Source organism: Pagrus major, chromosome 5, assembly GCF_040436345.1.
Source record: "Pagrus major chromosome 5, Pma_NU_1.0".
NCBI lineage: Eukaryota > Metazoa > Chordata > Actinopteri > Spariformes > Sparidae > Pagrus > Pagrus major.
In genome coordinates this window covers 16,985,330-17,013,043 of record NC_133219.1, presented here as the reverse complement: position 1 = coordinate 17,013,043, position 27,714 = coordinate 16,985,330, and the positions used below count along the sequence as shown (strand labels likewise).

Genomic DNA, 27,714 nt, shown 5'->3' with positions numbered 1-27,714 from the left:
GCTTTCAGTCCCTAGAGTCAAAACTAAACATGCAGCATTCAGTTATTATGCGCCACATATCTGGAACAAACTCCCAAATGTCGAGACACCTTTTGGTCTGCACTCAAAAATAGCCATGCAGTGTAATCTCTTCATAAACTTCTGTGTCCCTTGAAGACAAAACATTTTCTCGTCAGAACACTAACGTAAAGTGACACTGTCCCACAGCGGCTCCCTGCCTGCTGTGTTTCAGGCCTTAAATAGGTCTTAATTTGGGTTCTGTTGTTGTCAGATTAAATCCAGACTTCCTTCCTCTTTAGATCTAAACTGCTCAATTAAATATTGACTGAAGCCTGGGGGATGCAAATTATTTCGTTATTTCACAAGAAAGGCAACAATTTTTTTCATTGATATAATAATAATTTATTACAGTCATTTATCAAAGAGATCAAAACCCTTTTAAGCACTTTGTCGAGCTCTTTGAACATCAATAACTTGAAAGAAAGGTTTGTCATTGTGTATGTGAATTAAAACTGCCTCATTTTACCTGAACAAACATTGTGATCTAAATACATTTGAATAAACACCTCTGAACATGTTTGATGTGAAAGAAGTTGTAACACACACACACACACCCGTAAATGAAATTATTCACACACAACAACCTCCACAGATATACAGTAGTACACAGATCAGACTCACCTAACATTTACAGACACAGACTGATGGGAACACCTCATTTAATACCATTTCTATCAGTGTTCTCAACTAACAGGAGTCAAACGAAACATTAGTGATTCCTCAGATCTCTCACACACAAACACACACACAAGAGTGAACTTTGACCTGAAGTGATTATTCTCCTTATCTTGTTTTCAAACAAGGTCACTATAAAAACAGTTCATAGTCTGGAAGATGCAAATTAGTTCATTAGTTCCCGAAAAAGAAGACAATTATCGCACAGATTAAAACCACCTGTTTGACTAAAGCTGTAGTATGAATCGTAATATTACTACATCGACTCTGATAGATAACACTTTGTTCACAAAATGTGAGTATTTTGAGTTTTGACTATCCATCCTACCTGAAGGTGAAATCAGTCTTTTCTGTTCAAAATTTCACAAGGACTGACAATCGAACAAAGAGATTTACACAACTCAAGCTTTCATTTACAAAACAGAATTATATCAGTAACTTCCTAAAATATTTAAAATAGTCGCTCACTTACAGTAAATGGGAATGGTCTTTTTATTCAAGTATTGGTGTCATGATTTTACAGTGACACCAAGGTAGCAATGGGACGTTAAAAGATTTAAGCGCAGATCATATTAAAATAACGCTCACACTCAGTAGATCATAGTGAATTTTCATTATCTGGATACTCGTGAATCGAGATAATTGTGAATGTTCTCACATTAATTAATTGAAAAAGCTGTCTAGCTCACTAACGTAGAGTCCCATATTGGTTGTCAGATGTATTTTGAATTGCCTTAGCCTGTCACGATGGTTGAAAGTATGGTTGACATATTTTCCTGTAGACAACTACAGTACAGTATTGATCTTCCCTGTAGTATTGACATAATCATTCAGAGCGCATCATAACAAACACTTGCTGCATCGTACCGAAAAAACCAATGTAGAATCAGTCTGAAAAAAAGTCTCGACTATAAGTAAGACAAAATGCTCGTGATATGACATGTTCCCGTCGGCCCATTTACAACACATACCCATTTATACACACACACACACACACACACACACACACACACACACACACACACACACTATATCGGTTTGTGTGCATGTGTGTACTTTTAAAGTTGTGTATTTGAGACCAAAGGCAAGGCAACATAATTCATTCTCTTTAATAAATAGCAAATTGAGATGTCCCTGACACTTCCTGACACCCTGGAGAAGAAAACAAACATCTGAAGTGATGGTGACGCAGAAATGACGTGTGTGTGTGCAAAGGCACGTGTGTGTGTGTTAGAGAGAGAGTATGTTTTTATGTATGTGAAGTCTGTGTGAGTATGTATGCTGCTTTAAACACAGCAGCAGAAAGCACAGAGGAGAGGAGAGGAGGGGAAAAAGCTTGTACTTCTTTCATCTTAAAATCAAAATACACACACACACACATGCATGTGTCAGATTCTCCCTGTCATCACAAAAAACATTCTAATAGATTGTGCAGGAAAACACAAAATGCAGTACAAAATGTGCCAGGTCACATAAGTACAGATTTATGAGCTGTCATCTGCTGCCTCCAACACTCACATAAACTACAAACATACACATACACACACACACACACACACACACACACACGCACACACACACGCACACACACACACACGCACACACACACACACACACACACACACACACACACAAACACACACACAAACACACAGTGGCTCATCCAGAGGCTTTGTCACAGGGGATTTTCACTGTTTCACAAAACCAACAGGCACACACACAAAGGCTACCTACCTGGTACTGTTTACCAGCAGACAGACAGGGGTTGGACACACACTGAGGACAGCACTGGCCCGGCTGGATCACCAAGTTCTCGTGCTGAAGGAAGAGAAAAAATGATCAGACAAAGAAAGAGAAAGCAACACCAACATGGCCTACAATAATGAAAGAGAGCAAGTACAAATCAATATTCTTCTTCTGTGGTATAATACAATTCTACTGCATACAGCACTGTAAATATTTTCACTGTGACACTGATAGACAGCCTGACAGTTTGGGTAATATAATTTTAACAAGACTTAGATAAGATCGATATCAGTTTCATCTGTATGCCTGCAGCACTTACATGGGTGTTTGACCTAGCTTAGCACCAAGTCTGCAAACAGTCCGAAGAAATCACTGGTTGCCGCTGTGAAATAAACTCTCAAACAACTACAAGGGTTCCTCTCACATTGTATCTGTGCAACAGTAACAATTGAAAATTATAAATTGAAACTTTATGAATGCAGTTTGTTGCCAACATCTTAAAAATAGTACATTTATGAATGGAGTTTGGCAAATGTTCTTTGTTTTTATTTATTTGATGATTTGTCAGTTTGACAATATCCCTCTGTTGTTCTGTTCCTCCTTATCCAAGATTTGACATCAACAAATCAACATCCTGCCATTCAACTTTACATGGACAGATGCCAAACCAAACTCCATTTATAAATCTGTATTTTTATACTTCTTCCCTTATCAGAAGTTCTGGATTATCTGTAAAATGTGATGAATGTTTTTTTCTACAGCTGGAGGAGACACACTTCAGTTCAGCTTGCATCTGATCCGACATTTTTATCAATAATTTTCCCAAAATTAAGACAGACACAGAGAACAGGCATAATCTTGCTTTTTACTGTGATGATGTGTTCCCTATACATTTTGTCATTTATTAATTGACAGTATTTATGAATGGCATTTGGCATGATGACAGTCCACATGTGGAAAGTTCTCACCACACTGCGAGGATACAGAGGTAGAGACCTAGTACTGTTGGTAAACCATTTGACGATAAATGATGAGCAATGCCAAATTGATGATTAGCAACAAAAATGGTACATCAGGTCATAAATCACAAGACATATAATTCTGCTGATACTAGAGGAAGCGTTAAATCGCTATATTTATGAATGTTTGGTGTGACGTCAAGTAATCTATCATGAGAAGGGGAAAAAAAGGAAAAAGAAAACTATAAATCGACACATGTGGTGTCCAAGGAGTAGAGTTGTACACATTGGAGATATCTGACTACCATCAGCTGGACACATTGCAGCGAGTCAGAAATCCTGCCCTAAAGGGGAAGTTCTGACTATAGTCCACTATTAACAAACCCAGCTGAGAGAAAGACAAGCATGTGCCACGGGTGGCAGTGCTCCCTTCAGTCACACTCCTGTGGGAGCCACACTGACCCTACAAGGATTTATTATAATGTACTTCACTTTATTATAATATATATTATAATGTATAAGTCACAATGGGATTTGTAATGAAAACAAGTCAAGAGGTGGGTCTCCATTTTTAAAACATTACTCAGAGCAATCCAGCAATAAAGCCACCCATAAGGGATGCAGTGGAATAGAAAATAAGGTCACCTTTGTCTAGTAGTTCTACATATATGCTGTATAGCTTCTATTCCAATCCTATGGGAGGCGTATAAGTAGTAGTGAGATAGATAATCAATTATGCATTGGAAAAGATTGATTGTCTTCTCTGACTGTGGATTTCAGGGCACAGAAGCAAAAAGTCTGTAAGTGAACAGACGGGGACAGGCACAGAGCCATTGTAACTGCCAGCATGAACATAGAACAAAATGTTGGCTACTTTTCCAGAAACTCACCGGTTTGCAGGCCACTTGCTGACACTCTGCAACTGAACACTGGACTTCACCGTTGCTGCAGACACATCTGGAGCAAAGGCTGGGCTTCCACTCTTCACCGTCTCTGTACGCAGTCCCCTGCCAGGAGCAAGACTCTGACACACACACCGATAAACACAGAATGAGTAAACAGTGAAAATGGGAGTCAGGTAATGAGCTGACTGTTCAAGCATTGTTTGCCCTCACACTCGTTGATTTACAGTGACGAACAAAACGCAGTCGCTAATTAGCTGCTAACCGTTGGGATGCATCATAGCAGCTCCGAGACATCATTAGAGTCGAGATTAACCTTTCAGCTCAGCTCCAGCTGCACAGTGCAGTCTGAAAGCTCAAGGTTTGTCACGACAACATCCTGTCTGAGGGATGGCACACAAGATGGCACACACTCTGAAGGGGATCCAAGCACCTGAGTGATCTCTTATCACGGCAAATATCGCTAAATGGTCCACTGAAGACCCAGGGAAGCAAATTACATTTTTACGAGGCAAAACAACATGCATCACAGAGATTGTCTTAGGAAAAAAATAATACTTTAAATGAACACTATTGATTTATCTCTGTCTCTTTATCTCTGAGATGGGTTTCCTTTATGACTGATCTTATGTGATATTTTACTTTTAGTGTGATAAGAAGCCCACGGAGGTTGTAACTACTTTCCAGTCAGGAGTAACATTCACATCCATACACAAAGAGAATAATAATGCACCATATTACTCATAACTGTAATCCTGAAAGCATTAATCATTTTACTCTGCGAACACCACTTAGCTCCTTTATCAAGATTTACATCGGAAACATTTACATTTTCATTGCAGCTTTGTGTAGATGGATTCAACAACCCAGATCTTTGCACGTGATTGCATAAGGCAACTATTGTAGAAGGAAAAATGACAAATTATATGTATTCTCTTGGAAATGTTTAAGAAACTTTGTCTGGAAACAAAAGAAGCCTTTCAGTCCCATGCTGCACTGATGTAGTGTAGTCTTCAGCCTCTGTCTGCCTGCCTGCCTGCCTGCCTGCCTGCCTGCCTGCCTGCCTGCCTGTCTGTCTGTTTGGAGGGGTGGGATAAAAGAAGAACTATCACCAAAACGCATTTGGGGTAAGAACTACCTGAACTGAGAGCAGGAGTAGAGCTCATCTTTATTGAACGACGAAGGGAGCTAACCTGAGGCAGTGAGCTGCTCTGTACAACTGTCAGCTTCAGTACAAACACTTTGGCTTCCTGTGTGAATGTGTAAGTGCAGTCCACAGGGCAAATCATTGTGTGTATATAGGTCTGTGTGTGGCTTTTTGTCTTCATGCCCTGAAACAGGTTATAGTGTTTGGGGTTTAGTGTAGATGCATGTCTGAGTCTGCCAGTCATTTGTGTGTCACTGTTTAATACAGGTGCTTAAGCATGTTGCACTATAGTGTGTATTTGTGAGATATTTTGTTTAGTTGCATGCTTTTCTTCAGGTAAGATCATATGTTATTTGCCACATCCCATGAGTGTTTTCCATCTTCTTAACAAAACTAAAATAATTCATGACAGTGAACATTAAGGCTTTTAGTTATGCTTCCATTTGATGGTCATTCTGTTGCAAAAAGGACTGCTATGAAAAGGATCCGGTGTATTTTGATGGTCCAAAGATTGCTACATGCAACTCTCAAAGCATGTCTGAGACCTTGTTCAGACTGCAGGAAAATCAGATTTGTATTCTCAAATCAGATCTTTAAGACCGACTGTCCGCACTGTTATTTGCAATTTCGTGGATTTCACCGACGTATCTACACTGGTTGCTGTGGTAACAATGTGGGTACATCAATAGCTACGTACACTGGTAAAGGCTTTCCAACATTGACGCATGAGAAATGGAGATCTATCATCTCACCCTCTAAACAATTGCACTGTCAAATAGCAGTGCAGAACTCCTCTTTCGTCGAAGGCTCACTGATCCTCAGCTCAGGCGCTATGATGTGCTTCCGTTGCTCTGGATTTGACATCCTTGTTGTGATGCAAGTGATGCAAAATACACTGATATCTGATTTGAACAGCCAGATTGTCCGGACTGAGTGCGTCTGTAGAAATCTGATTTGGAATTGAATTTTGAAGCACGTCATAATGGGTCTTGCATCTGATTGCACAAATTGCATGTCATAAGTTTTTACTTTTTTTTTCACAACGCTCTCGAGCATTTCCTGGTTTCAGCTGCACTATAATTTAAAAAACAAAAATAAAAACTTAAATAAATTGGGATGAATCTTCCACTACCTGCGGTTACTTTTCATAGCCTGAGGATATTAAGGGAACAAAGGGGTCTGCCTAGAGGCAGGAAACCAATAAAAACAGTACACAGTACAATAAATAGTACAAATTACGGAATATGTAGTTAACAAACATATGCAAAGAAATTGCGGTCCTTAAAAGAAGTCCATTGGAAACAGGCTGCATTTGATATTTCTGCATTTACAAGTGGGTTTGATGACTGCCCTCACCTCCATTGCGGCCACACTTGGGGCAGCACTCTCCAGCTGGGGTGAATAGACTCTGGTCCCCGGGGCAGGTGAGAAAGGGGCAGGGGCGAGCGCTGCAGGATACACTCCCTCTGGAGCAAACACACATGGTGCAGGGCGAAGGACTCCACTGGCTGTCATGCTGTGGGTACCAGAGAAACAGAGAGACAGACAGTCACACACAGAAATACAACCAGCTGGGAGAAAAGAGAGGAAGAAGCAGAGAGACAGCAGGGCTGAGGAAAGCCGTTTTACTCTCTGAGGACGAGAGAACTTTGTGCGCCTAAGCCTGAGTGACAGACGAGAGAACAGAGTCACGGAGGGGGGGAGAAGGAAGAGGAGAGATGTGTCGAAAACTAAGAGACCATGGGAAGAGAGGAGGAGAAAAAAGAGATTAAAAAATAAGGGGGTGTATGTGAATGTGGATAATGAGGCACGCTGTGAGAGGACATTACCTGAACATGTGAAAACTGAAATGCAGAGTCTGCTGGGTTAAAGACGGGTTTCATCTCAGCTGTAAAAGCCAGCTTGAGGCAAATGCTAAGCTTGTTGGCGATCTTCCTAGATTTCTCTTCATCCGTTTATTCACATGTGTATATACTCGTGTTAAAAAAAATGCCTCAGGACAACATGTGTTGGTATAAAACCATAAGGATGTTTCTGCTCTGTGATTGACAGAACTGGATTGATGGACTCTATACTGACACACAGAGGTATTAATTAGAGTTAGATATATATCTCCTCTACATCCATGTGTGGATCTATGCGATCCGTGTTGTTCTTTCACTATAAATGAGAAATCAGCATGTGGATGTTGCCTGCAGACAAAATGATAGAGGTGAGCAGCTGGCTTCACTCATTTTCTGAGGCGTCAGGCTGTGAAACCTGCAATAAAACCTTCTTTAGCCTGCATGAAATATATCATTAGTAAGAGTTTTAATGGAAAATTGATCTAAATGCTTTTTCACCCTGGAAAGAATAGATTTCTGTGGCGAACAACAAGCAAGCTTTTAATGGTTCTGGCATACAGCCAATATGCATTTTCTTCCATTAAATGCTGAAAACTTACAACCAGTTGAATTAATATGAAGTTAAACATTTTGGGTCATGACCGCAGTGCAGGCCGCTGACTCTGGAGCCATTCTGGGTGGCAAAACAAAACAAAACAAAACAAAACACATCCACCATCACATCACATCATTATCCTCCTTTGTCACCTTGGATGTCTGCAAAAAGAGAAACGCTTAATTCATCCGAAAAGTTCCTCCTGGGAAAAGAGCAGCAGTTTGTAAAAACAAACTGTTCTTCAGTAAAGAAGCACTAAGGCCGTGACTCCTCTCCAAACCTCCTCTCCTGGTAGTTCAGCTTTATGTAAAGTGCCACTTCACCGGAGAAGTGAGGCCTGTGGAATCTCCAAACTCAGCCTTGTTTCGTCTGAGGATGTGCACTGTCAAAAAAATCCAGCTTGTTAAGCTGGAGGCCACTCGAAGATGAACAAGACAGTAACTCTTTTGTGCGTGGGAGACAGAGAAGGGGGGGTCTCTGAAAACAGTTTTTCAGCTGTGACCAAATTTACCAAATCAATTTCCAAATAATGTGAAATATTTTACAAACACAGGGACAAGAGAAAAGCACCACATCCACCTGTGTGATAACTGAAAAATGCCATTCCAAAACCAAAAACCATTTATCTGCTGCTATAACAGCCCCCACTCTTCTGCTTTCAGCCTTTTCACCAGATTTTATAACCTGGCTGCAGATTTGCTCCCATTCAACCTCAAGAGCATCAGTCAGGGCCAACACTGATGTTGGCTTATAATTTCTGGCTTACAGTCGGCGATCCAGTTCATCCAAAAGGTGTTGGATGGGGTACAGGTCAAGTATTTTCCACACCAATCTGGAAAAACAGTTTCTCTATGGACCTGGCTTTGTGCACAAAGAGGTATTGCTGATTTTTGGGCAGCACAGTGGCTCAGTTGTGAGCTCTGTCAACTTATAGCACGAAGGCTGGGGCAGGGCCTTTCTGTGTGGTGCTTGCATGTTCTCCCCATGGTCGAGTGGATTTCCTCCGGGTGCATGTACATTTGGTAAATTATCGTGTCAGTACCCCTGAACAAGGCATTGCTCCACATGGATGGGTTAAATTCAGAGAACAAAGTTTCACTACATTATACTCAGTATGATTGCATGTGACCAATAACCTCTTAAAAAAAAAAAAAGAGGGACAAACACAATCTGTGCTGTAGCAATGAGATTTGCCTGCGCTGGAGCTGAGGGGTCCGGACAAAATCATTAAAAACAGCCCCAGAACATAAGTATATGAGATATTCTTATACTTAGGACAATGTATGTGTACTTTGAAAGGAGACATAATATTGTGCTTATTTCCAGGCTCATGTTTTTTGTTTTTTTTGTGTTACTACCAGAATAACATCAGTTTTCTCATACTGTCCAGTGCTAGTACTCCTTCAGATGTAAGTGGACAGCAGAGTATTGACCTGATGGCTCTCCTGTGTTGTGCCATTCATTCATGGAGAGGTTGTTTTGTCTCCTCAATGTACAAATCTGTGCAGACTTGACTACATTGAACAGCATAAACTACATTACTCTGTTTATGCCTGGGTGTTTTGTCCTTAGGATGGACAAGTTTCTGCCTCAGCGTGTTGGTAGGTTTAAAGTGAACCGGAAAATGATGTTTATTTCTCAGATATTCACGCGACATACGACAAACGTAACAATGATGATGTCTCCTCCTCTCTGTCTGCTCTGGATCTTTTAGAGGTTTTGACAAAGGTGCTCCCCTGATGTGCTTGTGTCCTTTCTCCTTCCCCTCTGACTTAGTGGGCTCAGCCTGATGGTTTAGGGTTCTGATGACCCCCAGCTTGTGCTCCAGTGGGTGATGAGTGTCGAACAGCAAGTATTGATCTGTGTGTGGACAGAGTTTAAAAGCCTGCAACTCCCCTCCAGTTAGTTAGAACTGAAGAAGCCTCTTAGATGAGAGGTGAAACGTCTTCAAGAAACTGAAACAAGTTCAGTTGCCTACAATACAACACTTAGAATTTACTGTAGCTCCTGTCTCCCGAATACCTCCTCTGATTGGTCAGCTTGCACACGCCTGAGCCAGCACCGCTATCAACAACAAAGCAGCTTTGCTAAATTAATTCTTACACGCCAAACTAGATGCGAGGATTACGAAAATGTGTGACATGGTGACAAAGTTCAACATCACAAAATCACAGAATTAAAGGCGAGACTACTGGTGAGGCGTTTCAGCACCAGCGTATTCTGTAGGATAGAGAAGCCTCTGTTGGTGCAGAGTTTGATATTTTTATCTTGCAAGATTTTTTCATTCATTACCCATGTGAAGGAAAGAAAGAAACTGAAAAAGCCTAATAGGTCTCCTTTAAATCGGTCTACAAATGCTGCATCTTCATGTGTGCATATTAATGTTTGGTAGACCGTTGAAGGATCAGGTGAAGGGGAAAGAAAGAGCCACTGTCTCTTTCACTTACTCCATAAATGACTCCTTCGGACTGGCAGGAGCCCTGGGACGAGGAGATGCACTCAGGACAGCACTTGTTGGCAGGAATCCTCAAACGCTCACCCTTTGGAAAAGACAGACATACATGAATACACACATACACACAAAATACGACCAAATAAACACACGAGATAGAAAGAGAGTACAGAACTTGCTGATCATTCAGTCTATTTCCATGGAAATTAACCAACATGTGCCAAATAACGAAACAGACAGACAATATTTAAAATATGAAGACTTGGACACGGCATGCAGAATACAGAGTGAGCGTGGTTAAGGTAGTACAATACATATAATAGTATAGATTCAACACGCAGTCCTATAGCCGCGCCGCCTACACACCCTTATTGAGGCTGAATGTGTGGAAGGAACTCAAATGGGAAAGCATTGAGGGCCAGACGCAGAGCCGGGAATGGTTTAGGTGTCGTTTATTTGCAAATAAAATGATATGGAATGGAAAAAGACGAAGGGGAGGAACACAATTTGTGTAAGGTGAAAAAAACAACCCCAGAGGAGCGTCAGAGAAAGCCTTGTGTCAATTGAAAAAGAGAAAAAGAAAAGAATAGAGGGACACCGAAATAAGCAGCAGTAGACAAATACCATGTGAACAGGCAGTAGAACGGCAACTAAATGTATAAATAATAATGGGTATCATGGGAAATAAAATGGGTGGAAAGGGAGCTTTGCAGGAGGTACTAGTTCACCATGAATAAACAGATAGACCGGGGGTTTATATTGTACGCTCAGATAGTCATTAATCACCTGGTAGCACAGAATATTTTAAAATAGAAACAGGACCACCAGCTGAATTTTAACAGCATCAGGAAAATTAATCTATCACAACAGCCACTTTGTGCTAACAAATTGGACACTAATGCTCTAAACCTCTAAGTGTTTTCATTCATTTAGGCTCTAGTTCTGCTCTCTCTCATCCTGAACTTTTCATCCTTTCATTTATTTTCAGTCCCTCCAGCTTTTTTTTTTTTTTTTTTTTTTTCTCTGTCTGCTGCCTCAAATCTAATCACCAAAATGTGGCTGTAGTACACGAATTTGATCCAAATTGAGATTTTATTGCCACAAATAAAGAGAGGTGGTTCAGACTCAGGAGGATGGGAGTTCATTTATCACTGGAGTGCATTCTTCAAGTTGTATGACTCAAGGTTTGCAGTGAAAGGGGGGTAGAGGTCCAGTGCTTCCCATAGAAAGTGAAGGCCACTTTGCTGTCTACTCATAAAATAATGGAAACCAAAACCAAATAACATAGTGAACCATGAACGCACCAAGATGTTATTCCTGGTTTTGAACAAGCAATGAAGACTGGATCGCTATAACCTCACTTTCAACATGCTGTTGAGTCTGACACTGGGGACGAAATCTCCCAAGAAAATCCAGGCTGGCAGCCTGGCACCATTTCATTTTGTTTTCATGTTTTCATTCTAGACTAAATGAAGGAATAAACTTGTTTTGTCCTGTTTTGTTGGTGATTGCTTCTCGGCGGAAACTGGAAAGCAATTTGGTTGTCTTTATAGAAGCACCGACAAAAATCTGATGCGGGGGAAAGACAGTTGTCTATTTCCACTTTGAGTACTAATGATTGTATCAATGAATAGAAGAACTGCAGGAGCTGTTTTCCCTTCATTTGCATTGCTATCTAATTTGAAAAAAATATAATGTAAACAATCATGTACCTGAATGAGAGCTGCAACAATTTGTCCATCAAAAGAAAATGGATATATGTGATTATTATTGTGATTACAGGCATATTATGGTGATGTTGAGAAATTTAGAGATGGATTTCAGCAGGTCAGTAAGGCAGGGAAACGAGAAGAAAAGGAAATGTAAGCATAATACTTCTTTTTTAATTACACTGTAGGTGAGAGGGAGTCACATTTTAAGAGTTTTTTAAATGAAAGGAGCACATGGCTTGGTGAGCATGATGTCTAATTTTTATTAATTAACATTGGATTGCTAGCCAGCAGAGTGAAATTCATTAGACATTGATTGTTGCCTTAGCTCAGGGTTGGGATTGGATTTGATGCTGTCACCGCAGGCTTGACATCTAAATCACATTTAAGAAGAGGCATGGTGAGGAACAGCTGGATTGATGGAGTGAAAAAGAGCTTTGAAAATGTGTCCCTGTGAAATGTAATGAGCCAAAAAAAGGTTGGCTGGAACTAAGAGTCTCCGAATACTTGTGTCAAATTAAATGATGCAATCAGAAGACTTCACTGCACAATAGTCTGTTATATCACTGATTCTTGCTGTAAGGACAACTCACAAAGATGAGTGATTAAAAAGGCCCTTGAAAGAGGGTCTGCACTTTGAGGTACAATTGAGAGATGGAAACTAAAATATCACAAATCAGCCTCCTACATCACATATTTTACTGACTGTTACGAAATGATTCGGGTTGCTGTCCAGTGGCTTACTGTGGGGCAGACTTTTGACAAAACAATATCACGCTCTCTCACACTGTCTGATATTCTGCAGCTAAAGAATGTCCATCACGTCTACATTATGAACAATAACAATGTGTCTGTTGGTGGCGCTTTAACGACAAAGCACATCGTCGTGTTTGTAAGTGAACTTCTTTCCATATGCTCCACTCTTTTTTGTGCAATTCCAAAAACATTCAATCAGCTGAAGTGTTAAGATAGTTCTGAAAGTATTTCTCAAGGGCTGAGCTGCTTTGGCTGAAATATTCCTTTTGTTAAAGCCTACTTAAACGTCTGTGTTTTTCATTGACGTCACTGGATACAGCTTCTTAAGTTGTGTCAAATTAGAACACAAGAAAGACTCTTGATGCGCTTTTCAAGCTTTTGATGCAGCTTTTTGAATTTCTACACTGCTGACAATTGTCTTCTTCATTTACTTCACAGAAACAATGGCCTTTTAAACCATGAGACTGTGTTTGGTTCTTCTGCTATGTTTGTGTGGCAACTCTTTTACGGGTGCGATAATTCAGTTTCCAATTAGGTTATTAGGCCTAACAGGGGGCTTTTAGTATTTATAGTCTGGTTAAATAGGTAAACCTTTCATTTGCTAAACCATCACCACCCTAAAATGTCTTTATATTAGCTAAACCTACCATTCTTTTACTAACTAATAGCATGCTAAATAAATACAGTCCACTCGAACGGTGTTAGCTAGGTTAACCACACTAACTATTTGAAAGCATAAGCTAAAACATAGCATTAGCTGTTAGGTTAAGTTACAGCTAACATTAGTCAAACTAAACAAATTTTTTGCTATCTTGATAACAGCATGCTAAATAATTAACCAGCCAACTTACTGCTGCACTCGCACTGTTTTAGGAAATAAGTGAGTTTAAGTAAAGTTTAATAAAAGGAACTGATATAGTTACAGTCAAAGTTTTTAAAGATTTATGTGCTCAGTAAGAACCGATGGGCTTGAAGCTTAGTGCCACAGACAGAGTAGGGACTAACACAATGTTGGTTTTGGTCTTTTCAAGGGATTTTTTGACAATAGGAAAAAGTTGAATAGCACCGGCCTCATCCTTATCAAAAACAGACTTCCCGTTGCTCTTGGTACAAATTGCCTACTGTAGTTTTCTATCCCAAAATCATAAAAGCACCCAAACTTCTCCTGTAAAATGTCGAACGTCTTACCTTCTGAAAGTCACACTGTGGGTTGGGGCAGTGGGTGGGCCTGCAGATGGCCACGTCGCTGTAGCAGGTACACTCCTGACACGACTGCGGTCTCCATGATGTGTTGTTCTGTCAGGACAAAACAAAGAGCAGACATGAAACACGACTCAGGGCAGACTTGATTCATCACTGCAAAAAACAAAATCACTCTCTTATGGTCCATTATCATATCCCAGCACACCCACATGTCATCTTTATGTCGACAGCTGGGACAAATGACGGTAACGTAAAGGCCCCTTTGTGCATATTAATGTGACTGATAAAAACAGTCTGTGCTTTACCTGACTGAAAGACTGCAGCTTTTGTACTTTTTAGGAAACGTTGAAACTAAAAAAATGTTCTGCTGACATTGTTGCCACAGATTAGATGCCAGACTATATGACAGTATGCAGTAATCATGAATCATAGATATATAAATTAAATACTTTTTTAAATTCAATTCAAAACTGAATTTAAAAAACAATGGATTTATCTAAGTTTGTGTCATATTCAGGAGACCCAGAACTGTTTCCATGCATTGCAGCAGGTTAATGAGGTCCATGATAGCTGTGTAAGGTTTTACTGCTCAAGTTTACAAAATGTGAGCACCCCAAAAGGAAAACCATTACAGACGTTGAACTCTTATCATCCTCTATACTTAAGGCTGTAAAACACTGAAGGATCTCTGCAGCAGGTGGAGTGAAACTGCTTCAGTGTTGATTAAAAGCCTTGAGCACCATGGCCAACTACACAATGAGATAGGCAAAAAAAATGGCAGAAAGGCTCGAGATCACTTCTGCCAGTTGGCTGCAGCCTTTAGCATGCCTGCTATTTGTCAATAGCTCATAACACCGAGCTGACAATGTCTTATGGCTAGCTTAAAGCCAAAACTAAATCAATATTCCTGTGCCTGCATATGCTCAGATATATCATCTTACAGTCCATAAATCCGATTTAGCCGGATGATTAATAACCCACTCATGACGGGAATATCCACGGGCTGCTGTGCTTATGGAGTGGACACTTTGTGGTGGGGGGTGACTCCATTTGAGACAGTAGCCACAGCAGACATCTTAATGGACAGGAAACTTTGGCCTTAGGTAACAAGCAGACCCCTCATAGTCTCATATATCCTGACATGAGAGTACAAAGTAGCAGGCATTACAGTGTGGATGGATCTATCTTCAGGTGTCCTGGCTGTGCACCCTGTGGCTCAACTTGCTTTTCTTGCACGTACAAATGAAAACTGGAATCGAATTTAACCAGGAAAGCCCCAGTACTAATGTGTACAAATGACAATGGTAGCAAAGGAGTGTCCAGCCTATGTACATTTTTATTTGGTGCACTGCAATAAAAAATCCTCCTTAAATATAAATATTTACTAACATTGAAGACTACCAGCGGTTGTATCAACAACAGAAAAAGCCACAAGCACAGAGAACATTAACACCCCATACCTCCAACTATCATCAAGACTATACCTTTTCATCAGGTCTCATTTGTCCACAAACAGAAAGTAATGCCATCAAAATAACTTGGAGATATACCATCATGCTCATATTCAGGTTCATAATTTTATTCTGGGTTACTATTAAAAAAGGTTTACATGCTTTAACACATCAGTTTTCTCATACTGCCCCTCTCTGTCTGAAACACTCGTGTCTCTTTAAGGCCCCCCATCCTAAATACCCAGTCACCTCTAATTGGTCAGCTCATGCATGCCTGACCCAACACCGCTAACAACAACAACAGAGCAGCTGTGCTCAATCAATATTTGCGTCCACAACTAGCCACTAGGCACAAATTATGCAAATGTGCGATTATCTGAGGTAGTGTGATGTCACAAAGTCGGAATTAAAGGTGGAACTACTGACGAGGCGTTTCAGGAGCAGAGAGGAGCGTCTGTTGGTGCGGGCTTAGACCTTGTTAACTTCTTTTACACAAGAACAGAAGGAAAGGATAAAAAATCACATCAGCCTCACATTCAGCCTTCAAGACTTAAGAACCAGTGCCAATAAACTATAATTTGTTTCATGAATTTTATAACAAAAAAGAAAATACACATTGTAGAAGTAGTTTAGTTTAAAACGGAAAGTTTAAGTAAAATCAGTCTTCCTTGGTTAATAACAAGTTATTATTATTTTAAACACATCTGAGGTTAACGTTTTACTCTCAACAACCATTGTGATGTGCGTGGAGGTCTTACACAAATAACGTGTTGAATGTAGCTCTAGATCATGGCATTTTCAGTAGCACATCTGGTTAATTGGAATAATAAACATTGAGCAAATCCACCATGCAGTGCCATAAACTCATCACAACCTGTTACATGTGTAACAGGTGGCAACAGGTTGGAGCCCTTTCAGACAACAGGCCTAAAAACAAGCCTTATATCTAACCTGAGTGTTAAATTACAAGTCCACTGATCCTTACATAAAAGATCACTTCAGTTTATCAAAATTTTGGTTTTATCTTTGTATTTTTGACACATTTCCCGTTGGTTATGATACCAATGTTCTCTCTGAAACACGAGCAGTCAGAAGATCAAGCAGGTCGGACACAAGCAGCTGACAAACACAGACACTTTGGGTAATAATTAAACAGCTCACCTTATGTTTCTCTTCTAAAGAAATTTAGCTAATCTGAAGGATTGTTTCAAAACTGTCTGACTGTCTGACTGCTTGTGTTTCTAGACCCACTGGATCGAAGCTCCTCGAGTACAATAATATTGTTAACTATTCGATTTGCGGTAAAATTATGCATTTTGTAAACTGCATCCTTTAATTGAGTTAAGGTACACAAGAAGGTCATGCAGTAAGCGTGCTGTAAAATCTGGGGGTAGGTCATGTTGAAAGACAGAGAGAAAGAGAGGAGAACGCCACAGAATGAAAATTTAATTAGGGAAAGCAGCTAGCTGAGGGGAATTGCACTCCTGCAGAGAGCATGTCAGTTAATATGTTCCCTATAATGTGGTTTGAGCTGTTTATGTGTTATTATGTGTTTTTAATTGCGAGAGTTTGTGGGCGTGGATCTTTGCGCAGCTGTGTCCAGATGTGAAATGAGATTTATGTAAGGGCAAACGTGTCGTGGGCAATCTCAGCGCACATTTATGTTCCAGCTCAGGGAGGAGGAGGAGGAGGAGGAGCGACCTTCACAAGTAACGAGATTGTGGGTGTCAATGGAGTGCTGCAGTTTTCCCAAGTAGATTTTAGTCCCCTGTGATAGAAACCATTTAACACAGGCACACACCATTTGAGATGTGAGTCAAGTTTGTGCGGTACCCGACAAGGACTAACTCTGTCAAACAAAACTACTTGCTCCACAAACAAGTTGTGCAGAGGATGAAAATTTACATGTTAAACCCTGTTATTCACTCCAGGTAGACAAGATAAAGACGCGTCAGCTTGAGTTGAAAATATTTCAACTTGAGTGAAGCCAAAGCCCAGAGGGCCTTCCAGCACGAGGACAGGAGGCCATTGTGATAGCTGTCACAGCTCATGGTGATGGAGACCAACATGTGCTGTGTTTCAACACATCCATCCATTGGCTGAGCGTGACCAACAAAAGCATGGAAAACTCCACATTTGTCATATTTGGGAGTAAAGTGCAGCAGAAAATTTTGCATTGTATTCGACTGCACATTTGTGGGTTTTCAGCAAACATTTTTAACACAATGTGACTTCTTCACTTTGCTTTTCTCTCCTTGCAGTTCTTAAAAGTACAAACAGGATGTCTCAATACAAGAAAAGGCAATCCAGCTGAAATGCAAAACCAGATTCACAGCGACAAGCACTCTGAGTTGCATTTGTGCTATTACAGGAAGGGGAAGTGTCTCTCAGGTAATGTGTTCTGACTGCAAAGAACAATTCACAGGATAGAGTGAGATCAGTTTGTCATGCTGACTGTACCAATCCCTCTCAGTCTCTGTTTGCATTAAATAAAAGGCCAGGGATACCTGCCCCTGGCCTTCTTTGAACTTTAAGTACAGAAGTATCTTCCATACAGTCACTGTGGCAAAGCCAGCATGAAATCATAACCATAAACCTTTCAGTTAGGATTCGCCACACCACCCAATCTCACTACAAGTTGGCGATGCTCTCCAATGCGGTAACAATCTTTTCTTTATCAGATAGCTTTCTAACAGATTGCCCTGCGAGGGGAAAAGAGGTTCAAAGCAAATTTATAAATGGAAAACCCTTCTTATTGGACCATAACAGTAGAACTCCAGGCTACTCAGTTAGCCTTTTCTAAAGAAAAGTGATTGAGTATGAAACTTTATCAAAAATCTATTCAAGTGAAAGCAGGAAGACTGATTTTAAACAAACTTTTTTTAAGAAAGTACAACCAAGTGAAAAAGCAATTAAATTACAGTTGAAAGTAAAAGGGTTATAGGATAAGTGTCCATTTGTCTATCAAGTTTTGCGTATGAATTGTCGGAGATGGAGGCATCCATATTTTATCACAGCATAAGAAAACAGAAACTGAAATATAATTAATTTTCTGAACATCTGTCTCGCATCTGTCAGCAAACAGATGTCTAAACTGCTCTGATGTCCTACTCAAATGTATCGTACAACCTAAGAATGTTTTTTATATAAAGGAAAGTTTTATTCTTTGTATGAATTGTCAGGTTGACAACAAATAAATCTTTTCTAGGGATAAGACAGATGTCTTAAAGCAATAAGTGTGTGTTGCCTTGAATACAGTGTGTGTGTGTTTGTGTTTAGGTGGTGGGAGTGTCAAAGGATATTAATAAATTGTGTGTTTGTCTTTGTTGTGTAACCACCTAAATTGGATAAAGAGGTCATTGGGGTTAATAATAAGTCTGTGTGTATGCAGGTATGCGCTCAGAAATAAGCTTCCTGCTATGGCTCTCTGGCTGCCATTCATTCTTAATAGAGCTGTGTAAAATTAGCACAGCAGCTAACAATATAGGTGACTTTAGCTCTGACCGGACTGAGCGCCACAGCTCAGAGGGCGAGCCTATTTCAGCCGAGGTCTCAGGGGGAGTGGGGAGGTTGCAGTCAATTCCAAATCCAGGTCCTGTTTGCCTCTCGAATAGACCACGAGCAGAATGGGATTGACCCCAGGTTCACTGTAAACACGGACCTCTTAAAGTGGCTGAGGCAGGGGAGCAAAGATTTCCCACGAAACCTGGACTAGCTATTACCTGACCTGCCCCCTCCTGCTCTGACAAGTCTGAGCCAGGGGAGCCATATAGCAGACAGCAGCGTGAGTGGTAGTGACAGTCCCTCCCCTCCTCCCAATGAGATTGTCCCCAACAGGGACCCATACCTGGGACTCGTTGATTAAATGTCTAAGGAGTTGAGAGCTTATTTTATTCCCCTCTGGAGAAAGATATCTGCCTCAGATCTGATTTAGGACTGAAGCAGCTCAGCCAATGCGGCTGCACGTCTCCAATTTCATAAAGAAAAAATAGATCCATAACTTTCACACAGAGTACATCCTAGTAGAGGATGTAATATAGGACAGAGCTAAGTTTGGTTTTGTACTGTGGGCCTTTGGCTGGTAGGTTTTCAGTTTGAATCACTGACAAACTGATTTATGTGGATGGAAAAATGTAATAAAAACAGCGTCGTTGTTCATTAAATCCCAGAAAATGTATCTAAAATCATATTAAACAATCCGTACATGTTTTCCATATAGGACTACCACAATGTACACAAAACATTTGCTAAAAAATAAAGCTTTTACAGCAGTAAGACATTGTACATGATACAAATGCAACTAATGATTGATTTCATTATCAATTAGGCCTGCACAATATGAGGAAGATCTTTGATGATTGATATAATCTTGTCGAAACAGCACATCGTTATATATTTAAGCAGGCTGAACTTGCAAATATTTAGCAATCAACAATAACAGTATTGCAACTGGTAACTTTAACTTCTGGAAAAAAAAAAACAAAGACACAAGGCCATATAATGTACTGTACGTACTCAAAATTTTTAAATTTTTATTGTCTCCATGACATATTTTTGTCAGCCGTTTGATAACCACATTTGAGGGATCACTGCAAAAAATGTGTATACCAGCATATATATATATATATATATATATATATATATATATATATATATATATATATCTGAATTTTATACTCCCTAATATCGGCATAGGCCTCAAAAACTGCAAATCAGTCTCAGTCAGGCTCTTCAAAATGTTATCATTAAACTGTTTTATCATAAAAAAAAGTGAAAATAGTCTTCAAATGTGAATAGCAAGCTTAATTATTGTCAAAATAGTTACTAAAACAACTGATTACTTTTTTCTATCACCATCTTTCATTCTACATCACAACTCGTCAACATCAAGAAGGAGCACAGGGAACCTGTGATCTAATCATATTCTCATCAGTTAACTGGGAAGTTAAGTAATGTAAAAAGTGCAGCTTTAATCTCCACTGAATTGTTCAGCAGCCAACATCAGAAGCTTGGGGTCACAGTAGGAGGCTCCCAGTGAGGAGTGTGTCTTACTGCATGAAAATCTAGCAGGATGAAGCTGAAAGAACCCCTGCATCCTCAACTCAATTCTCCCTGGATAAATAAAAAGGGAGGGGAGGTAGGGTTGCGCCCTACACTGGGTTTAAGTAGCAGATTCAATTAAAATCCAATCAAGAACAAAAGGCTGAGTCAAACATTAACAGGGCTCAGTTTTGTGGAGCTGTCAGTTACACTAGTTTGACTCTCCCATTCAAGACGTGTGTGGAAGGCTGAAGAAAGGCAGCCTGCCAGGCTAGTAAAACGTAATTGGGCTAAAATTGGCCCAGGAGCTGATAGAAACTAAAGCTATTACTGAGGCAAATTCAATCTGGGGACATGATGGCTTACAGCGACCAAACAGCTCTGCCTCCGACTGAGACGCCTCACACGGCTGCAAAAACACTTACGCTTCTCCTGGAGGGAAACCTGGCTCTGTCAACACAGTTTTATATTTACAGCTGATCAACATGACCGCACTGAGGTGCTACACGTCTCTGTGTGCTTCTGTTTACAATGATGTATAGCTGGGTCGGGTTTGAATAAGGCAATACATGCTAATGGCTGTCAGTTAATTAAGTGAGCAGAGAAGAGAGAATTGACCCCAAATCACAATAATCTGTTTAACATTACCTTATTTCTCTAATAAAAAAAACTTATATTAACATAAGATAACTTCACAAACATGTTATCTCCACATGTTGAACGAATTGAGATGAGAAACAGTAACTTTTTAATAATGTGTTAACAGTGACATGTGCAGCCTGATAGATCTGCACAAATTAAGTTAAGGGGCACTTGTTTAATGTCTGACAATGCTCCAGATGAATAGTGATGGTCACGTTGGTCACATATATGGTAACTGTACATTCAATCATGATCTCGAGACAGGTGTCAATGGCAACTCGAGGGCCATTGACTCATTCCTTCTTTTGTCATATTTTTATTTCAAAGGTCAAAAATAAATTTGAGGTATGACTTTTAAACCAACACAAATACCAATGTGCTAAAAGTGCTATGGATGAGCTCTCATGTCAACAGATCCATCTTAATGGCAACTGAACAAACTCTGGAAAAAGCTACTTGATGAACCTTCACTTAGGTTTCTTTTAAATCACAGGTGCTATAGTAAAAGTCGCCAGTGAGATCCTTGGTGCTTAACTGCCTGACTTCTGTAAGAGAGTAACTTCTATTAAGTCTCCAGATATTTTACAGTATCCGCAGTATGGACAGTTTAAGCTCCTACCCTCTGCATTGTGATTTCAACAACCAAAGGTCCCAAAGTCCAATTTCTACATTCAGGGTTGCAGGAAGCAAGAATGCAATGTTCCAACAGGAGAGGTTAGGATTTCAGTAAGGGGGAACTCACCTCCTTCTGACTGGCAAAACTTATTTTTTGCTTCATAAAAAAGTCAAAGAAAGCTGTATACTGTACATAGGTTTCATTTTAGATGTCAGTTGAGATACCACCAGGATGCTACAGGAGTTGTCCGTTTGAAAACAGAACCTGAGAAACTTTTCTGCTTAACCTGCACTAAAAGAATAAAACAGGCTATTGAACATGAGAAAAACTTGTTAGAAGCACCAGTTCAAAGGATGCCACAGGAAAGTTTCTTGTTTGATGTTTTCTTGCTAACAAAAAATGGACTTGAGTAGCTCACAGAGAGGAAGTGCTGCACAACTTCCTATTTTATTTTTGAAGGTATATTAAAATCCCAAGCCCGTCTAGTCTTCCTCATTATCGCTGCCTGTGCCCAAGTTGCTTCCTCATTCCCCTGAATCTTCAGTACAAGCACAGGGAGTGTTAACATTTCCGATTTTAGAGGGCAACAGCTGTGTTGCTCCCGTTTTGCCGAATAACTCCCTGCCGAAATGAATTCAAATGTATTCATTTGCTGCCGTTTAATTGCTTTACTCCCCAACTTTCTTCAATGCTGGCCTGGTGATTATATGCTAATTTCCAGGGAGGCAAGCTGTGAAAACAAAGTTATAGTGCTGCCCGACTGAAGGACACCTAAAACTGTCACAGTTTCTGCCAAAACGCCTGATTTAAACAGAAGCTTTGGCAAATATTCAAAGCGGTCTCAAAGAGTACAGACATGACTCCTGCTCCTCAATGGTCCAATCATGAATTTCCATGGCTGTCCTGTGTGCCATCCATCATCTGACCACTAACACAAGCTAGTTAGCAGCAGAGGAATCTGCATCTAAAGCAGGAGACTGTGTGCTCTGCCACAGGGTTAGATTGTTATGCTAATAGCCACACATATTTATCTTGGGGGAAAGGCAGAGTTTTAAAGTTGTGACTTAGCTCATTGATTCAACTTTCCCCCCGTGCCTCCGGTCCAATTAGAGGACCTGCTGGTAAGACATGACAAATGACTGGCTGATCGCCGGCCTCCCAGCGCCCATAAATCCAGCTGTCTGCTCTTGCAGAGCCATAGCTGCTATCGCTCCCGTGACCAAATATCAGCATCAAGCATGTAATGGGTTATGGATCATCGAATAGATGGTCCTAAAGAGTCAGGGTCCACTAGAAGGAGAGAGATTAGCAGAGAAGCCACGGTGAGGGTGATGATAAAGAAAATGTTGTTTTTCGAGATAAAATGAATATGTTTAAAGAGATAATTTGCTGCTCGAAGCTCTGAGAATTCAGAGAATTGAGTCCCATCAGGCCATTTTTACGGGATGGCATGCTGCAGAAGGAGCCATCTAAAATAACTTTGGGCCGTTCTGCTTGGATTGTTCCAGACTGCAGTAACAGTCGCTGACCCATTTAGGATGGGTCAAGAATAGATATGCACAGTCATAGTTCGCTGGTTAATATCTTTCAACCTGCAAGACAGCGAGCAGAAAAAACATGTGAAGAAACAAACCACAGGAGGATGTAATTTCACATTAAATCATAAATATAGTCAGAGAGACAGCATGAGAGGGGCTGACATATGGGGGTTTTTTGACAAGGACAGGTGTAATATAATGGCCGTTTTTTTTTCCTGTGCAGCTCTGCGACGACGAGCAGACAAACAGAAGCGTTTAGCTCAATAATTCACTTCCTCTTCCAGCTCTAATGAAAAATCCATGCCCCAAGTCTCGCCAAAAGTTTTAGAGCTGCTCTGACAGTTTGTGCTGTACTTCAGATGTAGTTTGGTTTAAAAAGTTCAACATAAGAAGGACAAAAATGCAAGAAACCATTTTCTGTGAGTCAAAGAAATCTCACGGGGAATGGGTGTGAGGAGCCAAAATGAGAAGAGAAAAAGAATTACAGTGACAGAGATGCAGGTGAACAGAAAGCACAGAAAGTAAATCACATATTGTTTTTCCTCTTACGGGCTTGAGGTGATTCATAATGCATGCTCTCAGCATTCAATCTGATAAGCTTGTTTCTTTTGATTGTGCAACTTTTGGTGGAGCTGACTCATTCATTATCCAGTTAACAGGTTCCTCACATCTGACGAAACTCATTTGCATTCAATCAAAAAAGATTTCATGTCGGAGCCACGTTGCGTAATTCCAAATCAGCGTGACAAATCGATCTAATTTGTTCCCATTTTCTTGCTCCAGCCAGCCTACAGCGTGCCGCCAGGCTCTCGTGCTGCAGACACTTCACCGTTCGACCAGCTCACATGTTCACCACCAAACAGTGAACATCTCGGCAAGCAACAAGTCTATCCCTCTGAGATCTGAACAACAGCTTTTAGGCTAACAAAACAAAAGGTAAATAATTCATGTATGTAGACAGCTTCGTGAGCAAGCCTTTGAAGTCACCCTATTATTCTTTTATCCGTCTTATAGACCCGAACACGAAGAAGAAGATGCATTAAAGGTGGCTTGTGCTGCAGGGATTCACCTGCAGGTCTGACTCTGCCCTCACATCCATGTGCACATGAGCCCTGTTTTCAATAATGCATCAGCTCTCCACTCATGACATAATGAAAGTCATGTTAGATGATGCAGATAGCCGCCCTCCCTCTCCCAGCTACAGTGTACCCAGAGATTTGAGGCTGTGCAAGTTTCTAAATCACTGTTTTCCGCCTCGGAGGAATGTAGAAAAAGCAACCCGAGTTAAACATTAATGACAAGTGATTTCTGACCCATTTTGAGGCCTCTGATTTCTTGTGGGGAGCTTATGAATCTGTAACCAGGTTTTCATCTGGGCCAGCTGTGAGCAGAGCTGGAGCGCCGCACTGCAACACAACTGCAATCCTGCGTGTAGAAATACCAGCTGGATAATGTTACGCGAAACTGCTCCTGTAACTTCAGAACCATCAGACAGGAGAAAAGGGGAAAGGTCAGAGGATGTCCTGTTGGCAGGATGACTGGCTGGCACTCAAGCTTACATTCATAGGAGCTTTTAACCAGAGTCATGTTGCACATTCCCAGCCATGATTTAACTTTTAACATAGGCAGCACTATGCTAAATCAGAGGATTTCTACTTACTTTGTGTTTTGCTCAATGTTAGACCAGTTTCATTCTCTTTGTGTGCCTTTATTATTTTCATGCTTCATTTGTCAGAATCAAACATAAACTGCATTAGATATGAAATCTGGCTCACGGGAGAGCTCGGTTGAACTACCTGACAGGGCTTTTAAGCTTTCACAAAGACGTCTCTGATATAAAAAAGGGGTTCAATAATGATGCTGCTCACACATGACAGGGCCATTCTAAATAAAGCCACTGTGCATGTTTCATATTTGAGAACAGCAATGGCTAAAATGAAAGTTAGGATGAGATGGTCGAAGTCAAAACTGATATGAAAGGCTCTCTTTGTTACAATTTGTAGCGATTTACGTGTATTAATCACTATTAATGTTCACACCCCAAGCGGACTCTCTGGAAGTCTGCAGATGGTACGCTTGAGGTCCCATGTGGACTGGATCAACTGTGGGTTTGGACAGCCCTCAGCACTCGCAGACTTCCTGTGAAGTCGCCCATAAAGTCTGCAAGTCTGCTAGAGCAGGGAAGTCTGGACATTTAGATGCAGCCAAAGAGCTTTTTTGAGGACGTGGGAATGTGGCTGGAGGGAGGGACAGAGACACAGACTATGACAGCCTGTTACATGGATAACATATCACCTGTGGCATCTGAAACACTGTAACACTATCACATGCCTTCGAAAACACAACAAAAGCAGGTCAAATATCCCCACTGTGTCTCCATCTGTTTAAAATTTTCCCTCTGGTTTCGACTCCTCTCTAATTTATAATGTCAGACAGCCCTCTAGATGTAATCTGACATCACCCTGACATAAAATAACGAGAAGTATGAGCTGAGGATGCACAGTTCACTGCTTTATTCACCACTGGTCTTGCGTTTAGTGGACTCAACAGGCTGAACCAGTGTGTGTAATGTGCTTTTCTGTGCTCTTTCAGACATAATCCTGCCTCTCAGCTACATACACTCAAGTCTGTTTCTGGTATCTCCTGGCAGGTTGTAAACATAGCAAGACTTTCTTTTCAGGGTGTTAACGTGCAGCAGTACTTTAGCAAGCAGCGTACAATAATAATAAAGAAAAAATCCACAGCAACTACGTCGTTATATCTGCTCCCAGAAATATGATGCAGCCAGTTCAAGAGGTAGCAGACGATAAAAACTAAATCGAAAGCTCGTAAAAGGAGCGCAGGAAGTTTGCACATCACTCTTTATGGGTGTAAAATGACTAGACGAAACAGCCACCCATCACACACACACACACACATACACACACACACGAGGATGTATGGATTACCACAGGGGCAGCTCTCACAGCTTTACCGGCCAAAGGGAACCTGACACAGGAAACAAGGCGTACCACTGCGTGAATGAAAAAAGCAGCAGCTGTGTGTTTGTGTGCATGTGTGTGTGTGTGTGTGTGTGTGCGTGTGTGTGTGTGTGTGTGTGTGTGTGTGTGTGTGTGTGTGTGTGTGTGTGTGTGCCATCAACTAATTAAGCACCAGGCTCTACCCTCTGAGCTACACAACAAAAATAACATATGCCATTTGGTATAAGTGTATGTGTGTGTGTGTGTGTGTGTGTGTGTGTGTGTGTGTGTGTGTGTGTGTGTGTGTGTGTGTCTGTGTGTCTGTGTGTCTGTGTGTCTGTGTGTGTGTGTGTGTGTGTGTGTGTGCAGAGCAGAGGAAGGCAATTAGAGCGGAGTTAAGCTGAGGGTGGCGAACACACAGCGCAAATGCACTCGCTGTAGAGTTGGAGGAAGAATAAACACACATACACACACACACACACACACACACACACTCACCAACACTCCTTGTGGGTCAGTAAACTCACACGTACTGTAGATGAAAGTATGAAGCACTCAGACATAAAGCCGACTCTGTGGCTCTCGTCCTTTGATGTTTCTGTAACTGTACATTGAGTATCACTGTGTCTATATATCTATACTGTATGTACGGATGCAACATCATCTGTAAGATGAGCCAGAATTCTTTTAGTAAAAGTCCTGTTTTTTTCTTATATAGATAATACAATGCAAGATTCAACATCCAATCAGCTTTGAATGTTGTTACTGCACCACATCAAATGTTGCATCATTTGAAAAACAGAGCAAAGGCCTTTCCCTGAATGACACTGAAAAACACTGGTCGAAAAGCACAGTTAGCCTGTAGTATTATGAAGTTATCCAGGATACCTGTGAGAAAAACTTGGGTTAAATGTTTCAATGTGTATCTGCTCCGTTTCTCTGCAATCCTCTCTCCAAAGGTTGTGATTCGAGCCAGCCACCATGTCTGAGGTCGTCTGTGACTGCACTGTCTGCTAGTTAGGCGGCGTGGATAAAAACTTATATTATGGTGAGTGATTTAACATTAGGATATGTTGCTCTAAATTGTCCAGAAGTTCAATTGAGAAAGTGTATGAAAATATTTTGCATACATTTGATATACAAATGTGGTCTTACATCCCTCCTGTGAACACACCGATTGTGATGCGACTAGGCCTGTCATGATAACAAATTTTGCTGGACGATAAATTGTCCTAGAAATTATTGCGATAAACGATAATATTGTCGCTTTGAGACCATTTTTCAACTAATATAATGATAATGGCATAATAATGCAAGTACACCCTTTCAAAGATCAATAAACCTTTATTTCTAAAGAATATTTAACATTGGAATGTGAAAAAGACATTTTAAATATCCAAAATAAATACAGATGGAGGC

The 27,714-nt window shown here is 40.6% G+C and overlaps 1 protein-coding gene across 1 annotated transcript in view; it reads right to left on the bottom strand.

Annotated features, from left to right (window-relative positions):
* The window catches only part of fras1 (Fraser extracellular matrix complex subunit 1), a 239,182-nt gene that overhangs the window by 155,133 nt on the left and 56,335 nt on the right, over nt 1-27,714 (bottom strand). Inside the window, exons 3-7 of the mRNA XM_073465974.1 lie at nt 14,034-14,141; nt 10,376-10,468; nt 6,846-7,005; nt 4,331-4,464; nt 2,470-2,553 (exon numbers count right to left, since the gene is read on the bottom strand). Coding sequence (XP_073322075.1) covers nt 2,470-2,553; nt 4,331-4,464; nt 6,846-7,005; nt 10,376-10,468; nt 14,034-14,141 — 579 coding nt within the window. The remainder of the gene's footprint in view (nt 1-2,469; nt 2,554-4,330; nt 4,465-6,845; nt 7,006-10,375; nt 10,469-14,033; nt 14,142-27,714) is intronic.